This window comes from Geotrypetes seraphini, chromosome 5 (genome assembly GCF_902459505.1).
Source record: "Geotrypetes seraphini chromosome 5, aGeoSer1.1, whole genome shotgun sequence".
In the NCBI taxonomy this organism is placed as follows: domain Eukaryota; kingdom Metazoa; phylum Chordata; class Amphibia; order Gymnophiona; family Dermophiidae; genus Geotrypetes; species Geotrypetes seraphini.
The window spans coordinates 122,769,078-122,793,162 of record NC_047088.1 but is presented as its reverse complement, the minus strand read 5'-3'; the positions used below and the strand labels follow the sequence as shown (position 1 = coordinate 122,793,162).

At 42.8% G+C, this 24,085-nt stretch overlaps 1 protein-coding gene across 1 annotated transcript in view; it reads left to right on the top strand.

Moving 5' to 3' along the window:
• Positions 1–24,085, top strand: part of TRPM8 (transient receptor potential cation channel subfamily M member 8) — a 2,182,726-nt gene that overhangs the window by 2,075,999 nt on the left and 82,642 nt on the right. Inside the window, 1 exon segment of the mRNA XM_033944097.1 lies at positions 7,755–7,945. Coding sequence (XP_033799988.1) covers positions 7,755–7,945 — 191 coding nt within the window.

Below are 24,085 nucleotides of genomic sequence, written 5' to 3'. Positions count from 1 at the left end.
TAAGGGAAATAGCCACAGTTCATTTCAGTTGGACACGAAGGACAAATCCAGAAGTGAGTTTTTAACAGTCCTGGATAATAATTCTCCATCACATAAGGCTGTGACACTTCCTGTATCCTGTGGGATATCCAAATGAGAAACTTCTATGCAGGCAGTAGGCGTATTCTACATATATGGTCCAGAAGGTTCCCAGATTCAAAAAGGCTCAGTTGTTCCACCACTCTATGATAGTCATATTCACTCGCAAAAGGGCCAAGAGCTCTTGGGCTCATGCTTAGTTCCTCCCCCCCCTCCCCCCACCAAGTAGAGAGGCTCAAATGCTATACTCCTTTGGGAGGAAGGTTTTTCAGGCCTTGATGCTCAAATCGCACATCCAGACCTATTAGCTCTACATAAGCCTGTACTTAAAGTCTCTTAAGTCCAATGTGCTCACCTATGTAGACACTCTTCCACCAGAGCAGGCTGCAGAGCTTTGCTAGTTAGCCAGTAAGCATGAGTATAAAAAGTATCTGGCTAGAGATATTTTTGATTCTTTTAATGTGACATCCCAGCTCTCCATCTTAGGTATGGAAATGCACAGAGTCTCATGGCTACATGTTTCTGATCTAGAACCTTCAGTTCAGGAGAGGTTGAGGGATGTCCCTTGCCACAGAGACAGTCTTTTGGGGGACAAAGTGGAAGAAGTCGCAGACCTCATCAAGAAATATGTTGAAACCATTAAGTCGCTCTCTTGGCTCTCCCTTCTAAACTCTTCATCTTGTGGAGAGTTTTGGGATGATAAAGAAAGGGCACCTACTACTCTCAAAGGTGTAGGTGCACCCTCTCTTCTCATTCTCCACTACAAGCCTAAGCCCAGAGCTCCTGTCCTTGGCAGCAGCAGGCTCCCTATTTGAAGCTGGGGACAGGCTTTTGACTGGCTCCAAGAGAGCATACCCACAGTAAAAGTATTGGCCTCAAATTACCTTCCAGTAGAAGGGAGGCTGAATTTTTTAGGAGATATGTAGTCCCCTTGTATCCTCAGACCAGTGGGTTCTGAAAATAGCCTGAACCAGATATACTCTCAGTTGGCTTCAAAAACTTCCAGTCTGCTCTCCAAGAGCAGCATTCCTCAGCTCTCAGCCTTGGAAGTGCTCAAAGAAGAATTATCCTACCTTCTCAAAGCTTATACAGCTGAACCCATTCCACTAGGGGAGGGGATTCTATTCCACGTACATCTTTGTGCCCAAGACTATAGGGGATTTTGACCCAATCTAGACCTAAGGGCCTTGAACAGGTATCTGGTCAAAAAAAAGTTCTAGATGATTTCCCCGAGCATTCTTCCTGTGATTTAGAAACACAATTGGCTATGCTGTCTGGACTTAAAGGATATTTACATCCATATCCAGATACATCCCAGTCACACCCAAGGTCTTTGTTCCACCCATATTTTATTTCACATAGAAACATGATGGCAGATAAAGGCCAAACGGCCCCATCTAGTCTGCCCATCCATAGTAACCATTATTTCTTTCTCTCTCTGAGAGATCCCACGTGCCTATCACAGGCTCTCTTGAATTCAGACAGTCTCTGTCTCCACCACCTCTTCTGGGAGACTATTCCACGCATCTGCCATCCTTTCTGTAAAATAGTATTTCCTTAGCTTACTCCGGAGCCTATCACCTCTTAACTTCATCCTATGCCCTCGAATTGCAGAGTTTCCTTTCTCCTAGAGCTATGGGTGATACATAATGCTCTAAAGGATTTCAGATATTGGCTGCTAAACCAAATTATTCTAATCCAAACAACCAGATTGCCATGGATTATGTCAACAAGCAGGGGGAAGGGGGGTATGGGATCATACCTCTTGTTTCAGGAAGTGGGTCAGGCAGTGGGCCTCCAATCATGGCATAGTACATACTCGGAGCTACTTACTTGACACCAAAATTTCTAGACTGTGCCAAATGTTCCCCAGCCTTGCTCACTCAGTCTCATCAACAATACAGACCTACCCAGTCTTTTTCTGTACTACCTTCGGCACCTGTAATCTTCCTTACCTCTCCAACCTTTCCTCTAATAAGTTCTATGAAGTTTTGTACTTTACCATGCGATCCTGTGCCTACAACCATCTTCAAAAAAATCTGTTTCCATTCTTAATTCTTTTCTTGTGGCAATGATTACTACTAGCTTAAGTACCAGCCATGTTCTCCTAGTCTCAAAATCTGCCTTCATCTATATATATAAAATCGGAGGTATGTATGTGTGTATGTATGTGTGTGTGTATGTGCTGCGATCACGCAAAAAACGGCTTGACCGATTTGAACGAAACTTGGTATGCAGATCCCTCACTACCTGGGATGATATGTTCTGGGGGTCTCGCGGCCCACCTGCACACGTGGGCGGAGCTACAAACAGAAAATCAGATTTCACCCATTCATGTCAATGGAAAAAATGTAAAAGGCTGCCATTCTCACAGTAATTCAAAAACGGCTTGACCGATTTGAACGAAACTTGGTATGCAGATCCCTCACTACCTGGGGTGATATGTTCTGGGGGTCTCACGGCCCACCTGCACACGTGGGCGGAGCTACAAACAGAAAATCAGATTTCACCCATTCATGTCAATGGAAAAAATGTAAAAGGCTGCCATTCTCACAGTAATTCAAAAACGGCTTGACCGATTTGAACAAAACTTGGTATGCAGATCCCTCACTACCTGGGGTGATATGTTCTGGGGGTCTCGCGGCCCACCTGCACACGTGGACGGAGCTACAAACAGTAAATCAGATTTCACCCATTCATGTCAATGGAAAAAATGTAAAAAGCTGCCATTCTCACTGTAATTCAAAAACGGCTTGACCGATTTGAACGAAACTTGGTATGCAGATCCCTCACTACCTGGGGTGATATGTTCTGGGGGTCTCGCGGCCTACCTGCACACGTGGGCGGAGCTACAAACAGAAAATCAGATTTCACCCATTCATGTCAATGGAAAAAATGTAAAAAGCTGCCATTCTCACAGTAATTCAAAAACGGTTGACCGATTTGAACAAAACTTGGTATGCAGATCCCTCACTACCTGGGGTGATATGTTCTGGGGGTCTCGCAGCCCACCTGCACACATGGGCGGAGCTACAAACAGAAAATCAGATTTCACCCATTCATGTCAATGGAAAAAATGTAAAAAGCTGCCTCTCTCACTGTAATTCAAAAACGGCTTGACCGATTTGAACGAAACTTGGTATGCAGATCCCTCACAACCTGGGGTGATATGTTCTGGGGGTCTCACGGCCCACAACTCTATGTTGCTTGCTCAAGGGTGGGTTCACCCAAGAATTTATATGTTCTTGCTCCAGGAGGTGAAACTAAAAATGTTGTTTATAATCACGTTTTGCGTTAGTTGTATTGTATTCATTTTGTCAAATATTTCACATTATAATTTGAATATTGTACTTTTTATTAAGCTGTAAAAAAATAATTTCATTCACCACTATAAAGTATCTTTATTTGAATCCATTTACAGTGTTATTGCTATAATTAAATACCCGTGCAACGCCGGGGCATCAGCTAGTCTATCTTAAAATCAAAGATCTCTCTGCCACCCCTATACCTTTTGCTTCAATTTCAGATCCACTGCTAACCTTCCATTTATCTCAAAAATTGCTGAAACATTGACACACAGCTTCAGGACTATTTGGACAAATCCTGGAGGATTGGAAGATAGCCAATGTTACGTCCATCTTTAAAAAGGGATCAAGAGGTGACCCGGGGAACTACAGACCGGTGAGTCTGACCTCGGTTCCGGGGAAAATGGTGGAAGCGCTGATAAGACAGCATCGATGAGCATTTTGAAAGAAATAAACTTCTAATCACAAGCCAACATGGCTTCTGCAAGGGGAGATCGTGCCTAACGAACTTACTGCACTTCTTCAAAGGAAATAACACACGGATGGTCAAAGGGGACCCCATAGACATCGTATATTTAGATTTCCAAAAAGCCATGAACATCTACTTCGGAAACTGAAGAACCATGGGGTGGAAGGAGACCTACATAGATGGATCAGGAATTGGTTAGCAGGAAGGAAGCAGAAGGTAGGAGTGAAGGGCCACTGCTCGGACTGGAGGAGGGTCACGAGTGGTGTTCCACAGGGGTTGGTGCTCAGACCGCTGCTATTCAATATATTTATAAATGATTTAAAAACAGTGACAAAGTGCGAAATAATAAAATTTGCAGACGATACCAAACTATTTAGTGAATTACAAAGGGACCTGAACAAACTAGGGGAGTGGGCGAGGAGATGGCATAAGAACATAAGAAATGCCTGTACCGGATCAGACCTGGGGTCCATCCAGTCCGGTGATCTGCACACGCGGAGGCTCAGCCAGGCGTACCCTGACGCATACATTAGTCACTCGTATTCCTCAATGTGTCCTGCAAGAAGATGTGCATCCAATTTTCCCTTAAATCCTAGAATGGTAGTTTCCTCCACCATCTCTTTCGGGAGAGAGTTCCAGGCATTCACCACTCGCTGTGTGAAGCAGAACTTTCTGACATTTGTCCTGGCCGTGTCCCCTCTCAGCTTCAGGCCATGACCTCTGGTCCGAGTCTGGGTCACATTCGCTAATGTGAATAAGGCTATTTCTTGCTCTCCATCCTTTCTCCCTGCTGGTGAGTGAGCTTTTGTCGATTCCTTTTAACAATTTAAAAGTCTCTATCAGATCCCCTCTCAGTCTTCTCTTCTCAAGGGTGAATAATCCCAGTTTTCTGAGGCGATCCTTGTAGCTCAAGTTCTCCATACCTTCTACTAGCTTCGTCGCTCACCTCTGCACCTTCTCCAGCAGTGTTATATCCTTCTTCAGGTATGGAGACCAGTGTTGGGTACAGTATTCCAAGTGTGGTCTGACCATTGCTCTATAAAGAGGCATTATGACCTCCCTTGATCTACTCATGATTCCCTTCTTTATCATGCCTAACATCCTGTTAGCTTTCTTTGCCACCGCTGCGCATTGAGCCACCGGCTTTAGGCTTTAGGCAGATGAAGTTCAATGTAGAGAAATGTAAAGTATTGCATGTAGGAAGTAGAAACCCGAGGTATAGCTATATGATGGGAGGGGTTATTGAGTGAGAGTACCCAAGAAAGGGACTTGGGGGTAATTGTGTACAAAACAATGAAGCCGACAGCACAGTGCACAGCGGCCGCTAAGAGAGCGAGTAGAATGCTAGGTATAATCAAGAAGGGTATTACAACCAGAATGAAAAAAGTTATCCTGCCGTTGTCTCGGGCGATGGTATGTCCGCATCTGGAGTACTGCGTCCAATATTGGTCACCGTACCTTAAGAAGGATATGGCGATACTCAAGAGGGTTCAGAGGAGAGCGACACGTTTGATAAAAGGTATGGAAAACCTTTCATACACTGAGAGACTGGAGAAACTAGGGCTCTTTTCCCTGGAGAAGAGGAGAATTAGAGGGGATATGATATAGACTTACAAGATCTTGAAGGGCATAGAGAAAGTGGAGAGGGACAGGTTCTTCAAGCTTTCGAAAACTAAAAGAATGAGAAGGCATTCAGAAAAGTTGAAAGGGAACAGATTCAAAACCAATGCTAGGAAGTTTTTCTTCACCCAACGGGTAGTGGACACCTGGAATGCGCTTCCAGAGGGAGTGATAGGACAGAGTACGGTATTAGAGTTCAAGAAGGGATTGGACAATTTTCTGAAGGAAAAGGGGATAGAGGGGTATAGATAGAGGACTACTACATAGGTCCTGAACCTGTTGGGCCGCCGCATGAGCGAACTGCTGGGCACGATGGACCTCTGGTCTGACCCAGCAGAGGCACTTCTAATGTTCTTATTAATACACTACTAATCAAACAGGGTTTAGAACCCACCACAGCACTGAAACCGCATTGCTTGGAATACCCACATTCATCTACCTTAGTCAGTCCAAATCCATTGTCCTCTTATCAATCGATCTCAATGCAGTCTTCAGTCTTGTAGATCACGTGCTTATCTCCAGACTTCAAGACATAGGCCTTCAAGATTCAACTCTCTCCTGGTCATCTTCCTATCTGACTGATCACTCCTCAATCAGGCCTCAAACGGGGACTTCCATAGGCTCCTTCCTAAGGAAGTCCCTGATTGCTCAGATGCCTCAGGCCCCTCCCAAGGGAGGAGCCTGAGGCTTCTGAGCCAATCAGGGCCTTAGGCCCCTCCCATGCATCACATGATATACCAGGGAGGGGCCTAGGCCCAGTGTCATCATGAAGAGAGGAGGAGCAGGAGGTGTTTTCAACTTTAAGATATGGGGCATAGGGGCCTGGAGAGAAAGAGGGGCCTCTGGTGGCAAGAGGGAGTGGGCATCCCTCCTACCTTTTTCTTCGGGGGGAGGAAGGGGAGGTCTTTCTGGGCAGGAAGGAGTGGGTATCCTTCCTGCTGTTCATTTTTTTGGGGGGAGCAGGCGCCTTCATGGCAGGATGGAGTGAGCATCCCTCCTGCCTTTTTCTTCAGTGGGGGGGAGGTCTTTCCTAGCAGGAGGGAGTGAGCATCCCTCATGTCATTTTTATCAGAGGGGGAGGACATGGGTGCCTTCGTGGCAGGAGGGAGTGAGCATCCCTCCTTCCTTTTTCTTCAGGGGTAGAGAGTAGGGGGACATCTTTCCTTGCAGGAGGAAGTGGGCATCATTCCTGCCTTTTTCTTCAGGGGGAGGGGAGGGAGAGGTCTTTCCTGGCAGGAGGGAGTGGGCATCCCTCCTGCCATTTGTTTTAGGGTGGATTTCCGCATTTGTCATGGGAGGCGCACGATTGTCGGGGGTCATTAGGGGGGGCCATTGGCAGCGATGGGGAATTTTTTTCATTTTTTTTGGGGCAGATAATTTGCATGTGTAATACATATAAAATGAAAAAAAACAGGCAGAAAATGAAAAAATATAAACAGGCATATAAAATATAAACAGGCATATAAAATGAAACAAACAGGCAGACCTGTCCATAACAGTTACCAACAGGTCTACAGCAATCGGGTTTTAGGATCGGTAAAACCCAATGCTAAATAGCAAAGCAATGTAAGTGAATCAATTGCTTGGCTATTTTGCTATTTTGGGGTTTTACTAATTTGCTTGGCCAGAGAAAATGGGAGATCAAGAGGAAAAACACGCAATGGGTCGTTTAGTGAATCAGGTTGGTTAGCAGCAATCATCGCTAAACCTGTAAATCGCTGACTTTAGTAAATTTCCCCCTTAGTCACTATTCTAGAAGTTGTTAATGCAAATTCTTTTGTACCCAGCTTCTAGAAGGCATGGATATGAGAGGAGCATGGGTGATCAAGGGCATGCTTAGGAGTTAAGTACTTAGATTATAGTATAGTAGGAATTAGATGCCTAACTGCATGGGCAGTTAGGCCCATGCACTTATAAAGTTAGGCCGATGCACTTATAAAGTTAGGAGCAAAATTACAAATATGCATTAGAATTCTATAATAGTAATTCACTGCAGAACTGCTGCTATAGAATTTGCACTTAGCACACAAAATGTTTCTGATTATCAATCTCAGATTGAATTTTTCATTTTCCTTCAGAGCAATGACACTTATTGTTATCATGTGCATTAGTGAATGATTACAGAATATTTTTAAGTCAAAGCTCAGTGCTGAGTGTTTTTTTTTCAGATCCTACAACTCATATACAACTCCTAAAATGCCTTCAGCCTTCTTGTTATTTCTTATAAATATATTCATGCATCTAGAAGTAATTATACTGACTATATAAAATGTCCTTGTTAGATACACTGTGGGATCAGTGCAGGAGAACAATGATCAGGTCTGGAAGTACCAACGCTACTTTTTGGTCCAAGAATACTGCAGCCGCCTCACCATTCCATTTCCCTTTGTTATCTTTGCCTACTTGTTTATGATGCTGAAGAAGATCGCTAGGTGCTGCTGTAAGCAGGAATACAAGGAGCTGTCCATGTGCTGTAAGTACAAGGCTTTGATTATAACATGCTGTGAAATTTAGACTAATTGTTCTTTAGAGTCTTCTTTGAATTTTTCAAGTTCAATGTGAAGGATGGCAGAAATCACCTAATCTTTAACCAAGAGAAAGGTATTAAGAATTGTGTACTTTAACCAGTGAGAAGAGTGTATAAAGGATTGTTTGATCTATAAATGAGGAAAAGTGTATCACTATCTTTTATGTAATTAGATAAATCACATTTCTTTTCATTGAGACAATTTCATAGTATATGTGCCTTCTATATGTGCCTTCTTAGATGAAAACTCTCAAATATACCATACCATATTGTTTCTTATACCCTGCAAATGTCATCTGAAAATATCCATACTCTACGCTTCTTTTATCGCAAGAATAGACTATTGCAATACAATTTATGCTAGTCTTCCATAATTCCATATTTGCTACAAAATCCTTGTTCTAAATCATAAGGCTTTACATATTGTCACAGGGCTGGGTAGTGAAAAGACGCCGATGCCTAGGGCTAAGCAAGGGAAAATACTCTCCCAAAAGGAAAGAACACTACCTATACCAACACTTCAACCCAGAACTAAAGCCAGACAGGGAAGGTTTAGTCCGGAGCAAGACAGTATCTATTTGTTTTCGCCTGTATTAAAGAAGGGAGAACAATGGGCAGATGGAACTAATAAGACCCAGGATAGTGTTCCCAGGGGGAAGGTGCACCAGACAATTCATAACATTCATGGGGGACACAATTCCGGTCGACACCAGGAACATTCTAGCCCTCACTTTAGCCTGGAACAAGCAACACCTGTGGCCCATTATCCTGAGTCATATAAGGACCAGCAGCAGTGCTCAGAAGGCAGGCAGCCACTGAACCAACCCACACTGGAGAAGAAACAGAATGGTGAAGGAAGACCAGTTCCTAGGACTCACAGCAGTGTACCTCAGCCTAACCTCACCCTAGTTATATGGAATCTGAAATGTTAGATTTCATGAGTGAAGCTTCAGATAATGAAGACTATGTAGACCCTGAGAAATTCATGGACTTTAAGGAGGGGAATGTTGACACTGACCTGTGAGACATGGAAACCGACGGGGTTTAAATGAGGTTATGCTGAGACTTGGGCAAATAGCAAAACTGGGAAGTAAAAAAAGGATTTGCTAGTTTGTGGAGCCAAGTTATGGGGCTGGCTGTCTCTGTAAACCTAAGTTAAAGAAAGTTTACTGTAAGCCTTTGCAGCTTGTAAAGGTTTCTGCATCCTGCTTATGCAAGAACCAGAGTTTTCTAGGCTGTGGCAGTTAGCACTGTACAGCCCCGGCAGTAGTTTTGATATATTTTTCCTTCTTCCCTGAGCTCTGCATCCAAGGAGCTCAGAGGCAAGATCCAGTCTAAAGCTGCCAGAAGTCATTGAAGCTAGAGACTGAATCAAATTGCATGGAAGTATTTTGAAATCTATTGACTATTGCACTGGAATAGAAAAAAGTCATTTTGGACTATATCTGTGAAATACACTTTTCCTTTTGGACTATGAGTGCAATTTGGGGTTTTGGAAACTGAAGTTCCTAAGGAATAAAGTATTTTGTGTTAGAAGCAAACTGGGTGTTTTATCTTACTTGATCCACCAACTCCAATTAAGAGCTGATAATCCGCTCGGTCAGCGTCGTGTGCTCTGGGCTCTCTCGGCTATTCCCCCTTGGGCACGGCCCTGCCTAGTGACCCACAATGACAAGCTATAGTGTCGCAATCCCCGAGCTCCTGATCCCCGCAGTGAGCTGGGTTCACCGCGACTGTTACTGCTCCCAGCGCGTTCCCTCCAACTAGGGAATCCTTCAGGCCACCTAGGCAACGGCCTAGGGTGAAAACCAATTGGTAAAAGATCCACAGTGAAAGCAGGCAAGGAAACCACACACACTCAAAAAGGTTCAACAATAAAGTTAAACTTTTATTCCTGACCCTGAGTCAAGTTGCTCTGAGGTTCTTAGTAGGCTGTAATATTTTCCAATACATCGGTGCAAAAACTAAACATACAATGCTGGGCCAACCTGGCCACACTGAGTTCACAACAGTCAGAATGACCCTTATTTCCAACATCAAAAGGCAAAACAAAGAAGCACAAAAAAGAACCAAAACTATGGCTGTACTTCAGTTTCTACAGCTCAGTCCTCTTCACCAGCCTTAATGGGTCAAGATAAGTTCAGCAATGCTCTCTTTCCTGGGCAAGAGCAGTAAGGAAACATACACACAGTTCTGGTTATTTGACAATAAACTTTTCATAAGCCAAAAGTAAACTGTTAAAGCTGGAGGACTCTGACACTGGCTGACTGCAGTCAAGGAACTTATACAAATGGAACTCCTCAGCAGCTGACGTTCCCTGCAGTGCCATATCAGTGGTTAATTAGTCTCGAACAGGGCTCCGTAGTTAAATGTTCAAGCAGTTTACAGCAAAAACAATATAACCAAAAATGCTTCAGAGACAGAAAATTCTGCTGTACACAAAATAAGCTTAGTCTCAGGATTTCACCAAGCAAAACAAACAGGTAAGAAAAAAATAACAAAAATCCTTCCTACCTCTCAGCTTGTATCCATAACTTCTAACCTCTCACTAGGTTCACTGGCCAAACCAATATCCATCGGTTCACAACCTTCCAACTGGTTCTTAATGGTAGGTTCAGACTCTTCTGAAAGATCCACCATCTCCCACTCTTCTCCCAGCTCCTCAGCAGTGGCGTACCAAAGGGGGTGGGGGGGGCGGTCCGCCCTGGGTGCATGCCCCAAGGGGGTGCACAGCTGGCCACCCACCAGGGAATAGGCTGCCACTGGGGAAAGGCTGCCATTGACCATCGGGAACAGGCCAGCGCCGAGTTCTCCCTCCCTGCTTCTCTTCCCCTCGGGCCGACCAACTCTCGCCACCCGACGTCAATTCTGACGTCGGAGAGGACGTTCTGGGCCAGCCAATTGCTGCCTGGCTGGCCCAGAACGTCCTTTCCTACATTAGAATTGACATCGGACGGCGAGAGTTGGTTGGCCCCGCGGGGAAGAGAAGCAGGGCGAACTCGGCACCGGCCTGTTCCTGATGGCCAGTGACAGCCTTTCCCTGGTGGCGGTGGCAGCAGCATGTTTCCCAATGGCGGTGGCATGTGGGAGGGCAGGGAGAAAGAAAGAAAGAAAGGGGGAGGAGACAGGGAGTCAGAAAGAAAGAAAGGGGGGGACAGGGAGCCAAAAGAAAAAAAGGGGGCAGGGTGAAACAAAGAAAGAAAGAAAAAAAATGGGGCATGGGGAGAGAGAGAGAAAGACAGACATAGAGAAAGAAAGGGGGCATGGAGAGAGAAAGAAAGAAAGGGGCAGGGTGAAAGAAAGAAAGAAATGGGGCACAGAGAGAGAAAGATAGAGAAAGAAAGGTGGCGTGGGGAGAGAGAGAAAGACAGACAGAGAAAGAAAGAAAGGGGGCATGGAGAGAGAAAGAAGGGGGCAGGGTGAAAGGAAGAAAGAAAGAAATGGGGCATGGAGAGAGAGAGAGATAAATAAACATAGAGTAAGAAAGGGGCATGGGGAGAGAGAAAGAAAGAAGGGAGCAGGATGGAACAAAGAAAAAGTTGGGGGAGGGAATAAAGTCTGGAGGAGAGGAAGCATACAGGAGGCTGAAAGAAGGGAAGAAATATTGGATGCACAGTCAGAAGAATAAAGTGCAACCAGAGACTGATGAAATTACCAAACAAAGGTAGGAAAAATGATTTTATTTTCAATTTAGTGATCAAAATGTGTCTGTTTTGAGAATTTATATATGCTGTCTATATTTTGCACTATGGCCCCCGTTTACTAAACCGCAATAGCGGATTTTTAGTGCAGGGAGCCTATGAGCGTCAAGAGCAGCGTGGGCCATTAAGCGCAGCTCCCTGCACTAAAAAATGCTATCGCGATTTAGTAAAAAGGGAGGGGGTATATTTGTATATTTTTGTGTAGTTGTTACTGAGGTAACATTGCATAAAGTCATCTGCCTTGACCTCTTTGAAAACTCGCGGAATATAAATGATAATTAACATTTTCTCTGCGTACAGTGTGCTTTGTGTTTTTAAAATTTTATTGTTGGTAGATCATTTTGACTTGGCCACAAAGGTAAGGGGGAGGGAGGGAGGGGAGCTGCTGAAAGACATTTAGTAATCCTTGCAGGCTTGACTGTGCAGGGAATTATTTTTGTAAAATCATGTTTTATTATGTGACTGGCATTATTTAGACTTAATTTCTATGAATGAATAGAATGAAAATGATATAAAATTACTTGCTTGTTTTTATGTGCGTGCGCTGAAGGAAAGTAGAGAGAGAGTGGGCTGAGTACGCTGAAGGGAAATGGGGAAGAGAGAGTGGGGAGAAGACGCTGATTTATAAATTGACAATTGTACAGAATATTGTTTCTTTTTATACTTTAATATAATAAGTTCAATATAAAACAATTCAAGGTTTGTGTGGATGGAATCAGGTGGTTTGTGGGGATGGGGACCGATCTTATGGGGATTAGTCCAATAAAATGGTATTTTCTTATTTCTCATTATTTGTTTTATTTTTATTTGTTAATTTGTAAAGTGGTGATTGTTATGTATCAGTTTTTTCAAATGTACATCTACTGTCTTTATATTTTGCACAGTATTAGAGGACATGTATTACTGTTTTTGTGGTGTTCTAGTGTTACATTGTATGCAGAGTCTGGTTTCTTGGCAGTTCAGTTTAACTTTTGTCTACATATTTCTATTTTTAGTTTGTGATTATTCCTTATTGGGCGAGGGTGTATCTGTCTATGTATATGAAAGGGACATGGCTTTGATAGCATCGACTGTACAGAATCAATTGACTGTGCAGGATCTGGCTTGTTTAGTTTTACAATGTATGTGTTGGTGTTCTAGTTCTCACTGCAGTATTTAAGATGCTGCCTTTTCCTAGGTATACTCTTGTTGTGCAATATGTGGATTGTTACTAAAAATCATATTTTTCATATAGATGGGGGGTGTCAAAAAATGATGGGCCCTAGGTGTCACATACGCTAGGTACGCCACTGCTCCTCAGCATTCACCCTGGGAGAGAAATTATGCTGCCTTTCAGGAACACGTTCCCAGCTTCTCTGCTCCTCCCCCTCTCTGGGTCTCAGCTGCCTTGTTTTAACAGGCTCCAATTTGCCCCTCCCTGCTCTGAAGAGGGGGAAGGGAGAAAACTCCCTCTGCAACTGTGTCTGCCTATGTAACAGCTTCCTGCTATGACTCTGGCTTTCTGGGAGCTGTAGTTTCCTAGCTCCTGAGTTCTTTTGAGATCTAATAGCAGGCTTGGGAGAGTAACCTGCAACTGGCCTGAACTCTCCCTGGCAGTCATTGTCTGTCTCATCAAAGTCAGTACAAAGGAAGTTAACGCTTTCATAATCGGCAGAGCCAACCTGGTCAGCTCTCCTGCATAGGGGCTTACTGCTCTTCCTCGTTAAACCTGTGCCAAAGCTAGGAGGAGAGCTAGATTTGTCACAATAGGAATCCCCTCCTATGTTGCCACTCTGTTCCATATGCTCCATCTCAGTTACTTCATTCATTATCTGATCACGGTCAAGTCACATTATTATGACTACCTGCTAATATCCAGAATAACCACCTCTGGCAGCATGGACAGCAATCATATGCCATGGGAGTGACACAATAAAATGCAGGATTGTTGCTAGAGGTATCTGGAGGCATGCAAACTGCAGTGTGTCTGACAGCTGCTGATTAGTGTATGGTGGTGGATCCAGTCATTGAACATGTCAATTGAGGTGGCACCAAATGTGCTCAATTGGGTTAAGGAATTCAGAGGCCAAGGAAGTAGCTGGAAGTCTTGGTCATGCTCTACGAACCAGTCATAACAATTCTGGCCACCGTTGAAAGATCAACATTTATCTGCTGTCATGTTTCTATGTATAGGTGTACTTGATCGGCAAGGATGGAGAGATACCCATATCAGTTGAGAGTGCCTTCCAGAGGCATTAAGGGAACCTATCCATACCAAGAAAACATTCCCCAGACCATACTCCTGCTGCCATCAGCTTGTGTATGTCAATGGAGAAAGCTAAATAGTGGGGTCTTTTTTAATGTATTTATTAATGATCTAGAGATGAGAATAACTAAAGGATAATTAAGTTTGCCAATGACACAAAGTTGTTAAATTACAAGAGGATTGTGAAAAACTGCAAGAGAACCTTGCGAGACTGAGCATCAAAATGGTAGATGATATTTAATGTGAGCAATTGCAAAGTAATACATGTGGGAAATAGTAACACTAAATATAGCTATGTGATGCAGTGCTCTACAGTAGGAGTCACAGCCCAGGAAAAGGATGTAGATGTCATGTTTGAGGATATGTTGAAACCCTCGGCTCAATGTGTGGTAGCAGCTAAGAAAGCAAATAGAACATTAGAAAACAAAGATGAGAATGTTATAATGCATTTGTATTGTTCCATGATGTGGCTGCACCTCAAATACTGTGTTTATAAGAACATAAGCAATGCCTCTGCTGGGTCAGACCTGAAGTCCATCATGCCCAACAGTCCGCTCACACGGCGGCCCAACAGGTCCAGGACCTGTGCAGTAATCCTCTATCTATACCCCTCTATCACCTTTTCCAGCAGGAAATTGTCCAATCCTTTCTTGAACCCCCAGTACCATACGCTGCCCTATTACGCTCTCTGGAAGCGCATTCCAGGTGTCCACCACACGTTGGGTAAAGAAGAACTTCCTAGCATTCGTTTTGAATCTATCCCTTTTCAACTTTTCTGAATGCCCTCTTGTTCTTTTATTATTCAAAAGTTTGAAGAATCTGTCCCTCTCTAATCTCTCTATGCCCTTCATGATCTTGTAAGTCTCTATCATATCCCCTCTAAGTCTCCTCTTCTCCAGGGAAAAGAGACCCAATTTCTCCAATCTCTCACCGTATGAAAGGTTTTCCATCCCCTTTATCAGACGCGTCGCTCTCCTCTGAACCCTCTCGAGTAATGCCATGTCCTTCTTAAGGTACGGTGACCAATATTGGACGCAGTACTCCAGATGCGGATGCACCATCGCCTGATACAATGGCAGGATAACTTCTTTCATTCTGGTTGTAATACCCTTATTGATTATGCCTAGCATTCTATTTGCCTTCTTAGCGGCCGCTGCGCACTGTGCCGCCGGCTTCATTGTCATGTCCACCATTATTCCCAAGTCCCTTTCTTGGGTACTCTCATTTAATAACATCCCTCCCTTTGTATAGTTGTACCTCGGGTTTCTGTTTCCCACATATAATACTTTACATTTCTCAACGTTGAACTTCATCTGCCATCTCATCGCCCATTCCCCTAGTTTGTTCAAGTCCCTTTGCAATTCTTCGCAATCCTCTTTAGTCCGAGCTCCACTAAATAGTTTGGTGTCGTCCGCAAATTTTATTATCTCACACTACGTCCCTGTTTCTAGATCATTTATGAATATATTAAATAGCAGCGGCCTGAGCACCGTGCCCTGCGGGACCCCACTCGTGACCCTCCTCCAGTCCAAGTAGTGGCCCTTCACTCCTACCCTCTGTTTCCTACCTGCCAACCAGTTTCTGATCAATCTATGTATGTCTCCTTCCACCCCATGGTTCTTCAGTTTCCGGAGTAGGCATTCATGGGGCACATTGTCAAAGGCTTTTTGGAAATCTAGATATATGATGTCTATGGGGTCTCCTTTGTCCATCCGTGTTCAGTTCTGGTCACTGAAGAACTGGTTTGCAGCCCTGGAGGTAGAAGATATAAAATATCTCAAGAATAGGAAGAAACAAAGCTCAAAAATCTCATCTCTTCTGGATCAATAGCCAATAAAAAGTGAAAGGTAATGGTCATTGGCAATTCTCTTCTGAGAGGTACAGAGGCCCACCAGACATGATGTCAAGGGAGGTATGCTGTCTATCTGGTGCAAAGATTCAAGATATAGCAGAATGTTTGCTGAGACTCATCAAGCCTAAGGACCTTTATCTTATGCTTCCCATACATGTTGGCAGCATTCTACAATAATACCCATTGTAAAAATACACATTATAAGACTATGCTCTTGCAACTCCCCAATATAATTGATTAAACTCCTGCAACTGACAAAAATAGAAGCATAAACATTAAAAAAATAAAATGAACATAGAAAATCACAGGTCCTTCTTATTCTAAGATCCCTACAATACTGAGAAACAAAACTAAAATAAATACATAAAATCGTAGCTGGGGTCCCACCAGTCAGATCGGGTCAGGCCCTCCACTGACGTCACGCCAGTCAGATCAGAGCAAAATTCTCCAAGGCAAGGGAGGGCAAAGGTCCAAAGGGGGTCCCAAGCCCCCTCTATAAGTACTTATGGATATAGTTGTTTCCGCTCAGATGTCCTAGGAACTCACCAGTCGGTCATCTGGCTACAGAATGCCAGTCATCAATCAGTTCGCTGGGTACGGAACACCAGTCAATAAAGGCCTTACACCCCGTTTTTATGGTTGGGGGTCACCAAATGATAAAGTAGGCTGCGGAACCTATCATAAAACTGACCTTGTAACAACCCAATTGCTGTATATAATTTAGGTTTATTAGCAATAGACAAAAGTCAGCTTTTCATGGAACAACAAAGTACAGCACATTGAGCTAAAGGATACATAGAGTGGCCACCTTCTGTCTATGGATCCATCCTAAAATTAAGCCAGCTGGTATGCCACTTATATACTTTTAGTCCAGTAGCCTAGCCTTGTTACAGATTACATACTCACTTTCTATTGGATTGACATATTTATCATATTTACTAATCGTATAGTCTGCATTTTTATCTCGGAGCCATATTGAAGCATGATGTCATCTAGTGTCAAAACTGACCTTTCTGTTTACCTGACAATGCATTCCTAATACTAAATTCAATAATTTCTGAGAGCAGGCCCCTCCCCATCAGCAAATATCTTCTAGCTACTAGGCCAAAGATAAGCATATTGTCTCTTGCTGACAGGGAGAGATATGATTTTTTCATTATTCAGAAACCTGCATTTAATAGCACAATGTTCCTCTTAGAAATATAGCTTTTGGGGTCTTATAGAGGTCTCATAGAGGTCTTCATCTACATTGTCATGAAGGTCTTACTCCTGATTCTTCCTCAGGAACTAGCTAATAGACAGAGTGATGGGGCCTGATGGGATACATCCAAGGGTACTCAAATTCAGGGAGGTTCTGGCAGCTCCGTTGTCTTATCTTTTCAATGCTTCTTTAGAATCTGGAGTTGTCCCAGAGGCTGGAGAAGGGTTGATATGGTCTTTCTGCACAAGAGCAGATGTAAGGAGGAGGTTGGGAATTACTTAAGCGGAGGATAGTGAGATTTCTAGAATTGAATGGACTGCAGGACCTGAGGCAGCATGATTTACGAGAGGCATGTTTTATCAGATAAATCTGATAGATTTCTTTGACTGGGTGACCAAACAGTTGGATATGAGAGGAGTGCTAGATATGGTGTGCTTGGATTTTAATAAAGCCTTTGACAAGGGACCACATAGGTAGTTGATAAATAAACTGAGTGCCCTCAGTATGGGACCTAAAGTTTATTGTTTATCAAAACTGGGAAGTCAATTCAGAACAGTTTATATTAGCTTCTGTAATGTTGTTACAATACATGAGCTTCTGTAAAGGTGTTACAATTCTGAGTTAGCGTTTTCTGGGAAGATTTTCAGCACTAGCTATGTGACAACTGAGACTCACAAGACCATACATCCACCCACACCATTTTGCTTTGATAGTCTGATGTGAAGGTTTTCAGTACTACAGTATTCGACAACTGAGACTCACAAGGCCATATTTCCACCCACACCATTTTGCTCTGATAGTCTAGATGATGGTTTTACCTCAACTAGACTATTGCAACTCTGCCTACTTAGGCATCAATACCACTCTAATCCACAAACTGCAGCTTATCCAGAACACTGCCGTAAGACTGATCTTTAACCTAAAGAAATATGATTCAATCTTTGCCTTCATCAAACAACTTCACTGGCTTCCAATACCATCCCGGATAGACTTCAAAACCTCATGCGTCTTACTGTACGAAAACTCAGCTATTCTCTACAGCTTGGTCAACATCCAGAAGACTCCTTAACATAATTCAACTAAGCCTGCCATCCACAAAGCACCTCCACTAGAAGCAAATCTTCGACTCCTGGGAGTAAAAACCTGGAAAGACCTTTCAGAAACAATCAGCAAGGAGTGAAATCACACCTCATACAAAAGAATCCTGAAGACTCGTCTCTTTGGCAACTAAATTATTTCAACTTCTGCCTGTCGCCACCCCCTCCACTTAGGCGCCTCCTCTTGCCTCTCTTCCCCCCTTTCCTCCCCCTTCCTGATCTCTGATCAGTCGCCTTGAGCTTGTTGAGGTTTGTGCAACTCATAAATGAAAGATTAGATCAGATTATATTGGGTTATCAATGCATGAGCTTTTGTAAAGAGTTGGCATCACTGAGATGGTTTACAATAAGAGGTGTACCCATTATACTACTGACATAATTAAACCATAATCAATCATCCTATTTTTTGCACCTGTTTTTACCCTAATCAATCTACCTGTACAATAATAAATCTACTTGTACATAATCAATCGTGTACTTTGTTCATACTACCCCTATATCTTTGCATGCATAGTATCTGTATCATGTTCTAAGTTTGTCTTGCAAGTACTATCCTCCTGAAATCTTACTGTGGAAAAAAGTTGTGTTTTTTTTTTAATTCTTTATTCATTTTTAAACTTTCAACAAGTGCAACAAAAATACAAGAATGTACACTTTAATATCACTTACTAATCCAGCAAAGACTAATTCATAACAAATACCCACCCTCCCTCCATTATAATCATCAATAACACTTTAGCTCAAGATATCATTAAAATAAACCCACCCTCCCCCACCCTGTACCTTAATAAACAAAAGGGGAAAAATAAATTATTAGTTATAATCAATCCATACATTTTGTTAATGGCTCCCAAACATCATTAAACTTTTTAAAACGCCCTTGCTGAATGATTTACTCTTTCCATTTTGAAAATATGGCACAATGAATTCCACCAAAAACTATAACTTAGTCTATCATAGTTTTTCGTAATATGTTGAATGGCAACTCCTGTCATGAGTACAAGTTTATTGTTTTTAGAGGATATTTGGCTCTTTGCCCTCATTGATGTACCAAATAATATCGTATCATATGAAAGCGCTACCGGATTCTCAAGTAAATTATTAACTTGACCCCAAATAGATTTCCAAAAGCTATGTATCAGAGGACAAAAAACAATAAATGATCCAATGTCCAAGCTTCAAGATGACAGTGCCAACATTTATTAGACTTAGAGCAATCTAATTTTTGTAAACGAACCGGGGTTCAAAATGCTCTATGTAACAGAAAATCCAAGTTTGTCTCATAGATGCCGACACTGTATTGTATCGTGTTCTAAGTTTGTCTTGCAAATACTATCCTCCTGAAATCGAGTTTTCTGGGCTTACTCTGGAATAAAGTTTTTTTTAATGTATAATCCAAGTGAAAAAAAACAACACTGCAACACCCTACCTGACACCCCAATATCCCACCTGATACCTCCAAACCCCCCATACCTATGTAGAAGGCCGGCATGGGAGTGGCTTTTGGTAATGATTGATTGGAGTCTTAGGCCACTCCTAGGACATCCCAGGATGCAGATGATGTACTACTTTATTTACAGCGGATAGAACAATTTAGTAATTTATCTGGATATATAATCAATTGATCTAAAACTGAAGTACTACCTCTTAATATAGGCTCCAAGGTGGCAGAACTCCCTTCCGAAGCAATTAAAACTAGAAAAGGTCACCGGAAAGTTCAAGGGATAAAGACCATTCTCTTCACAGACTACTAAGTACATAAGAACATAAGAACTGCTGCTGCTGGGTCAGACCAGTGGTCCATCGTGCCCAGCAGTCCGCTCATGTGGCAGCCCCCAGGTCAAAGACCAGTGCTCAAAATGAGTCCAGCCTCACTTGCGTACTTTTCAGTTTAGCAGGAACTTGTCTAACTTTGTCTTGAATCCCTGGAGGGTGTTTGCCCCTATAACAGACTCCAGAAAAGCATTCCAGTTTTCTACCACTCTCTGGGTGAAGAAGAATTTCCTTATGTTTGTAAGGAATCTATCCCTTTTCAACTTTAGAGAGTGCCCTCTCGTTTTCCCTACATTGGAGAGGGTGAACAATATGTTTTTATCTACTAAGTCTATTCCCTTCAGTATTTTGAATGTTTCGATCATGTCCTATCTCAGTCTCATCTTTTCAAGGAAGAAGAGGCCCAGTTTCTCCAATCTCTCACTGTACAGCAACTCCACCAGCCCCTTAACCATTTTAATCGCTCTTCTCTGGACCCTTTCGAGTAGTACCGTGTCATGAATGATAACCAGTGCTGGACATAGTACTCCAGGTGAGAGCACACCATGGTCCGGTACAGCGGCATGATAACCTTCTCCGATCTATTTGTGATCCCCTTCTTTATCATTCCTAGCATTCTAGTCACCCTTTTTGCCACCGGCGCACATTGCGTGGATGGCTTCATTGAATTGTCGATCAGAACTCCCAAATCTCTTTCCTGGGAGGTCTCTCCAAGTACCGCCCCAGACATCCTGTATTCGTGCATGAGATTTTTGTTACCGACATGCATCACTTTACACTTATCCATGTTGAACCACATTTGCCATGTCGATGCCCATTTCTTGAGCTTGATTATGTCACGTTGGAGATCTTCACAATCCCCCTGTGTCTTCACTACTCTGAATAACTTCGTATCATCTACAAATTTAATCACCTCACTCATCATACCAATGTCCAGATCATTTATAAATATGTTGAAGAGCATGGGTCCAAGCACCGAGCCCTGCGGCACCCCACTGGTGACGATCTTCCAGTCCGAGTATTGTCCATTTACCCCCACTCTCTGTTTCCTGTGCTCCAGCCAGTTTTTAATCCACATGAGTATTTCACCCTAAATTCCATGGCTTGCAATTTTCCAAAGTAGTCAGCCTAGCATTGCTAGCAGTCAGCATTTTCGATTGGCCTAACAATGTCAGCAAAGGCCTATGGGAAATTATATCAATCTGACTCTGGGATATTGATGCAGATAGACCCTAAAGGTTCCTGCACAGAATTCACATACATTAAGCATCCAGCCAGACTGGATTGTTTATCAAGAAGTTAGGCTACTTGAATGGGACAAAGAAGCCAAAGACTAATCTCATCTGCCATGCCTGCAAGTATCACACCTTCCTTATCAATTAAACTAATAATTGTTTCAAACAGTTTACAAATTATAAACAGAAAGATACTTGGAAATATAATATTTTCTATATTTTGAATAAGATTCCAAGCTATAAAAGCCTCCTCTCTGCAACACCCCTCTCTCTCTCTGGAACCCGAAGCTTGGAACATCACCCTCCCCCCCCCCTTCCTCTCTCTACCTCTCTCTTTCTTTGTCCTCTCAACACCTATTCAGGAAGCTGTTTTTCTCTCTCATTCACAAGAGCACAGCAGTCTCTGTATTTGTAAAACTTATTTTCTACCATTGTAATGTTTGATGTATCTTTATAAATCTTGCTTTTCTGTAATATTAAGCTTATTTCTCTGCACAATATATCTATTCTTTATGCAAGCACACTTAACTGTCAGTAATTTTACTTCCTAATGAATCTTCTGCAAGGGTATTGAACTTGGGACCTGGCGGATTGTAAGGCTGCCTCACATTACACCTACAAACCTTACATTTTGGGGAGTCAAACTTTACAGTGCTGTTTGATACGTTATTGATGGCCAAGAGTCCAATAATTTCATATAACAATAGACTACTTTTACTTGCCATACAACTTATTTTGAAAAACTGGACCAATTGGGAGAGGTTAAACTAGTTTTTGGTGGGAATCCTTTTGCCAAACTTATAAATTTGAATGTATGAGTCCAATACAATTGGGACATTATAAGAGATTCAAGGAGGTTTGGGACCCATTGACAAAATTTTGTAAAGATTGATTATAGGTTTAACCCTTTGATTATACACATCCAGGAGGGGTGGGTGGGAAAGGGAGGGGAGATGCCTTTAATTTATTATTTGATTGTAATTTTGTTTGTTTTGATCATTTGCATTACTCTTCGCGACCTTAGAATTTTCAGCATTTTTTTAACTCCGATGACTTCCGGGTTCTGTCTGACATGTAGATGTTACAACACTCACAAGAATTTATTGCAACTTAACCATTCCTTCATTTCATAAGAAATTACATGGTTCTATGTACAGAAATTAGTCTATACTTGGGATTACATAGTAACATAGTAAATGACGGCAGATAAAGACCCAAATGGTCCATCCAGTCTGCTCAACCTGATTCAATTTAATTTAATTTTTTTTTTTTTAATTTTTTCTTCTTAGCTATTTCTGGGCAAGAATCCAAAGCTTTACCTGGTATTGTGCTTGGGTTCCAACTGCCGAAATCTCTGTTAAGACTTACTCCAGCCCATCTACACCCTCCCAGCCATTGAAGCCCTCCCCTGCCTATCCTCCACCAAACGGCCATACACAGACACAGACCACGCAAGTCTGCCCAGTAACTGGCCTAGTTCAATATTTAATATTATTTTCTGATTCTAAATCATCCCATGCTTCTTTAAACTCAGTCACAGTTTTACTCTCCACCACCTCTCTCAGGAGCATCTCCGTAAAGTAGAATTTCCTAACATTGCCCCTGAATCTACCACCCCTCAACCTCAAATTATGTCCTCTGGTTTTACCATTTTCCTTTCTCTGGAAAAGATTTTGTTCTACGTTAATACCCTTCAAGTATTTGAACGTCTGAATCATATCTCCCCTGTCTCTCCTTTCCTCTAGGGTATACATATTCAGGGCTTCCAGTCTCTCCTCATACGTCTTCTGGCGCAAGCCTCCTATCATTTTCGTCGCCCTCCTCTGGACCGCCTCAAGTCTTCTTACGTCTTTCACCAGATACGGTCTCCAAAACTGAACACAAAACTCCAAGTGGGGCCTCACCAATGACCTGTACAGGGGCATCAACACCTTCTTCCTTCTACTGACTACGCCTCTCTTTATACAGCCCAGCATCCTTCTGGCAGCAGCCATTGCCTTGTCACACTGGTTTTTTGCCTTTAGATCTTCGGACACTATAACCCCAAGGTCCCTCTCCCCGTCCATGCATATCAGCTTCTCTCCTCCCAGCATATACAGTTCCTTCCTATTATTAATCCCCAAATGCATTACTCTGCATTTCTTTGCATTGAATTTTAGTTGCCAGGCATTAGACCATTCCTCTAACTTTTGCAGATCCTTTTTCATATTTTCCACTCCCTCTTCGGTGTCTACTCTGTTACAAATCTTGGTATCATCTGCAAAAAGGCACACTTTTCCTTCTAACCCTTCAGCAATGTCACTCACAAACATATTGAACAGGATTGGCCCCAGCACTGAACCCTGAGGGACTCCACTAGTCACCTTTCCTTCCTTCGAGCGACTTCCATTAACCACCACCCTCTGGCGTCTGTCCGACAGCCAGTTTCTGACCCAGTTCACCACTTTGGGTCCTAACTTCAGCCTTTCAAGTTTGTTCAACAGCCTCCTATGAGGAACTGTATCAAAGGCTTTGCTGAAATCCAAGTAAATTACATCTAGCATATGTCCTCGATCCAGCTCTCTGGTCATCCAATCAAAAAATTCAATCAGATTCGTTTGGCACGATTTACCTTTTGTAAAGCCATGTTGCCTCGGATCCTGTAACCCATTAGATTCAAGGAAGTACACTATCCTTTCTTTCAGCAACACTTCCATTATTTTTCCAACAACTGAAGTGAGGCTCACCGGCCTATACTTTCCTGCTTCATCCCTGTGACCACTTTTATGAATAGGGACCACATCCGCTTTCCTCCAATCCCCAGGAATCACTCCCGTCTCCAGAGATTTGTTGAACAAGTCTTTAATAGGACTCGCCAGAACCTCTCTGAGCTCCCTTAATATCATGGGATGGATCCCATCGCTTTGTCCACCTTCAGTTTTTCAAGTTGCTCATAAACACCCTCCTCCGTGAACGGCGCAGAATCTACTCCATTTTCTCGTG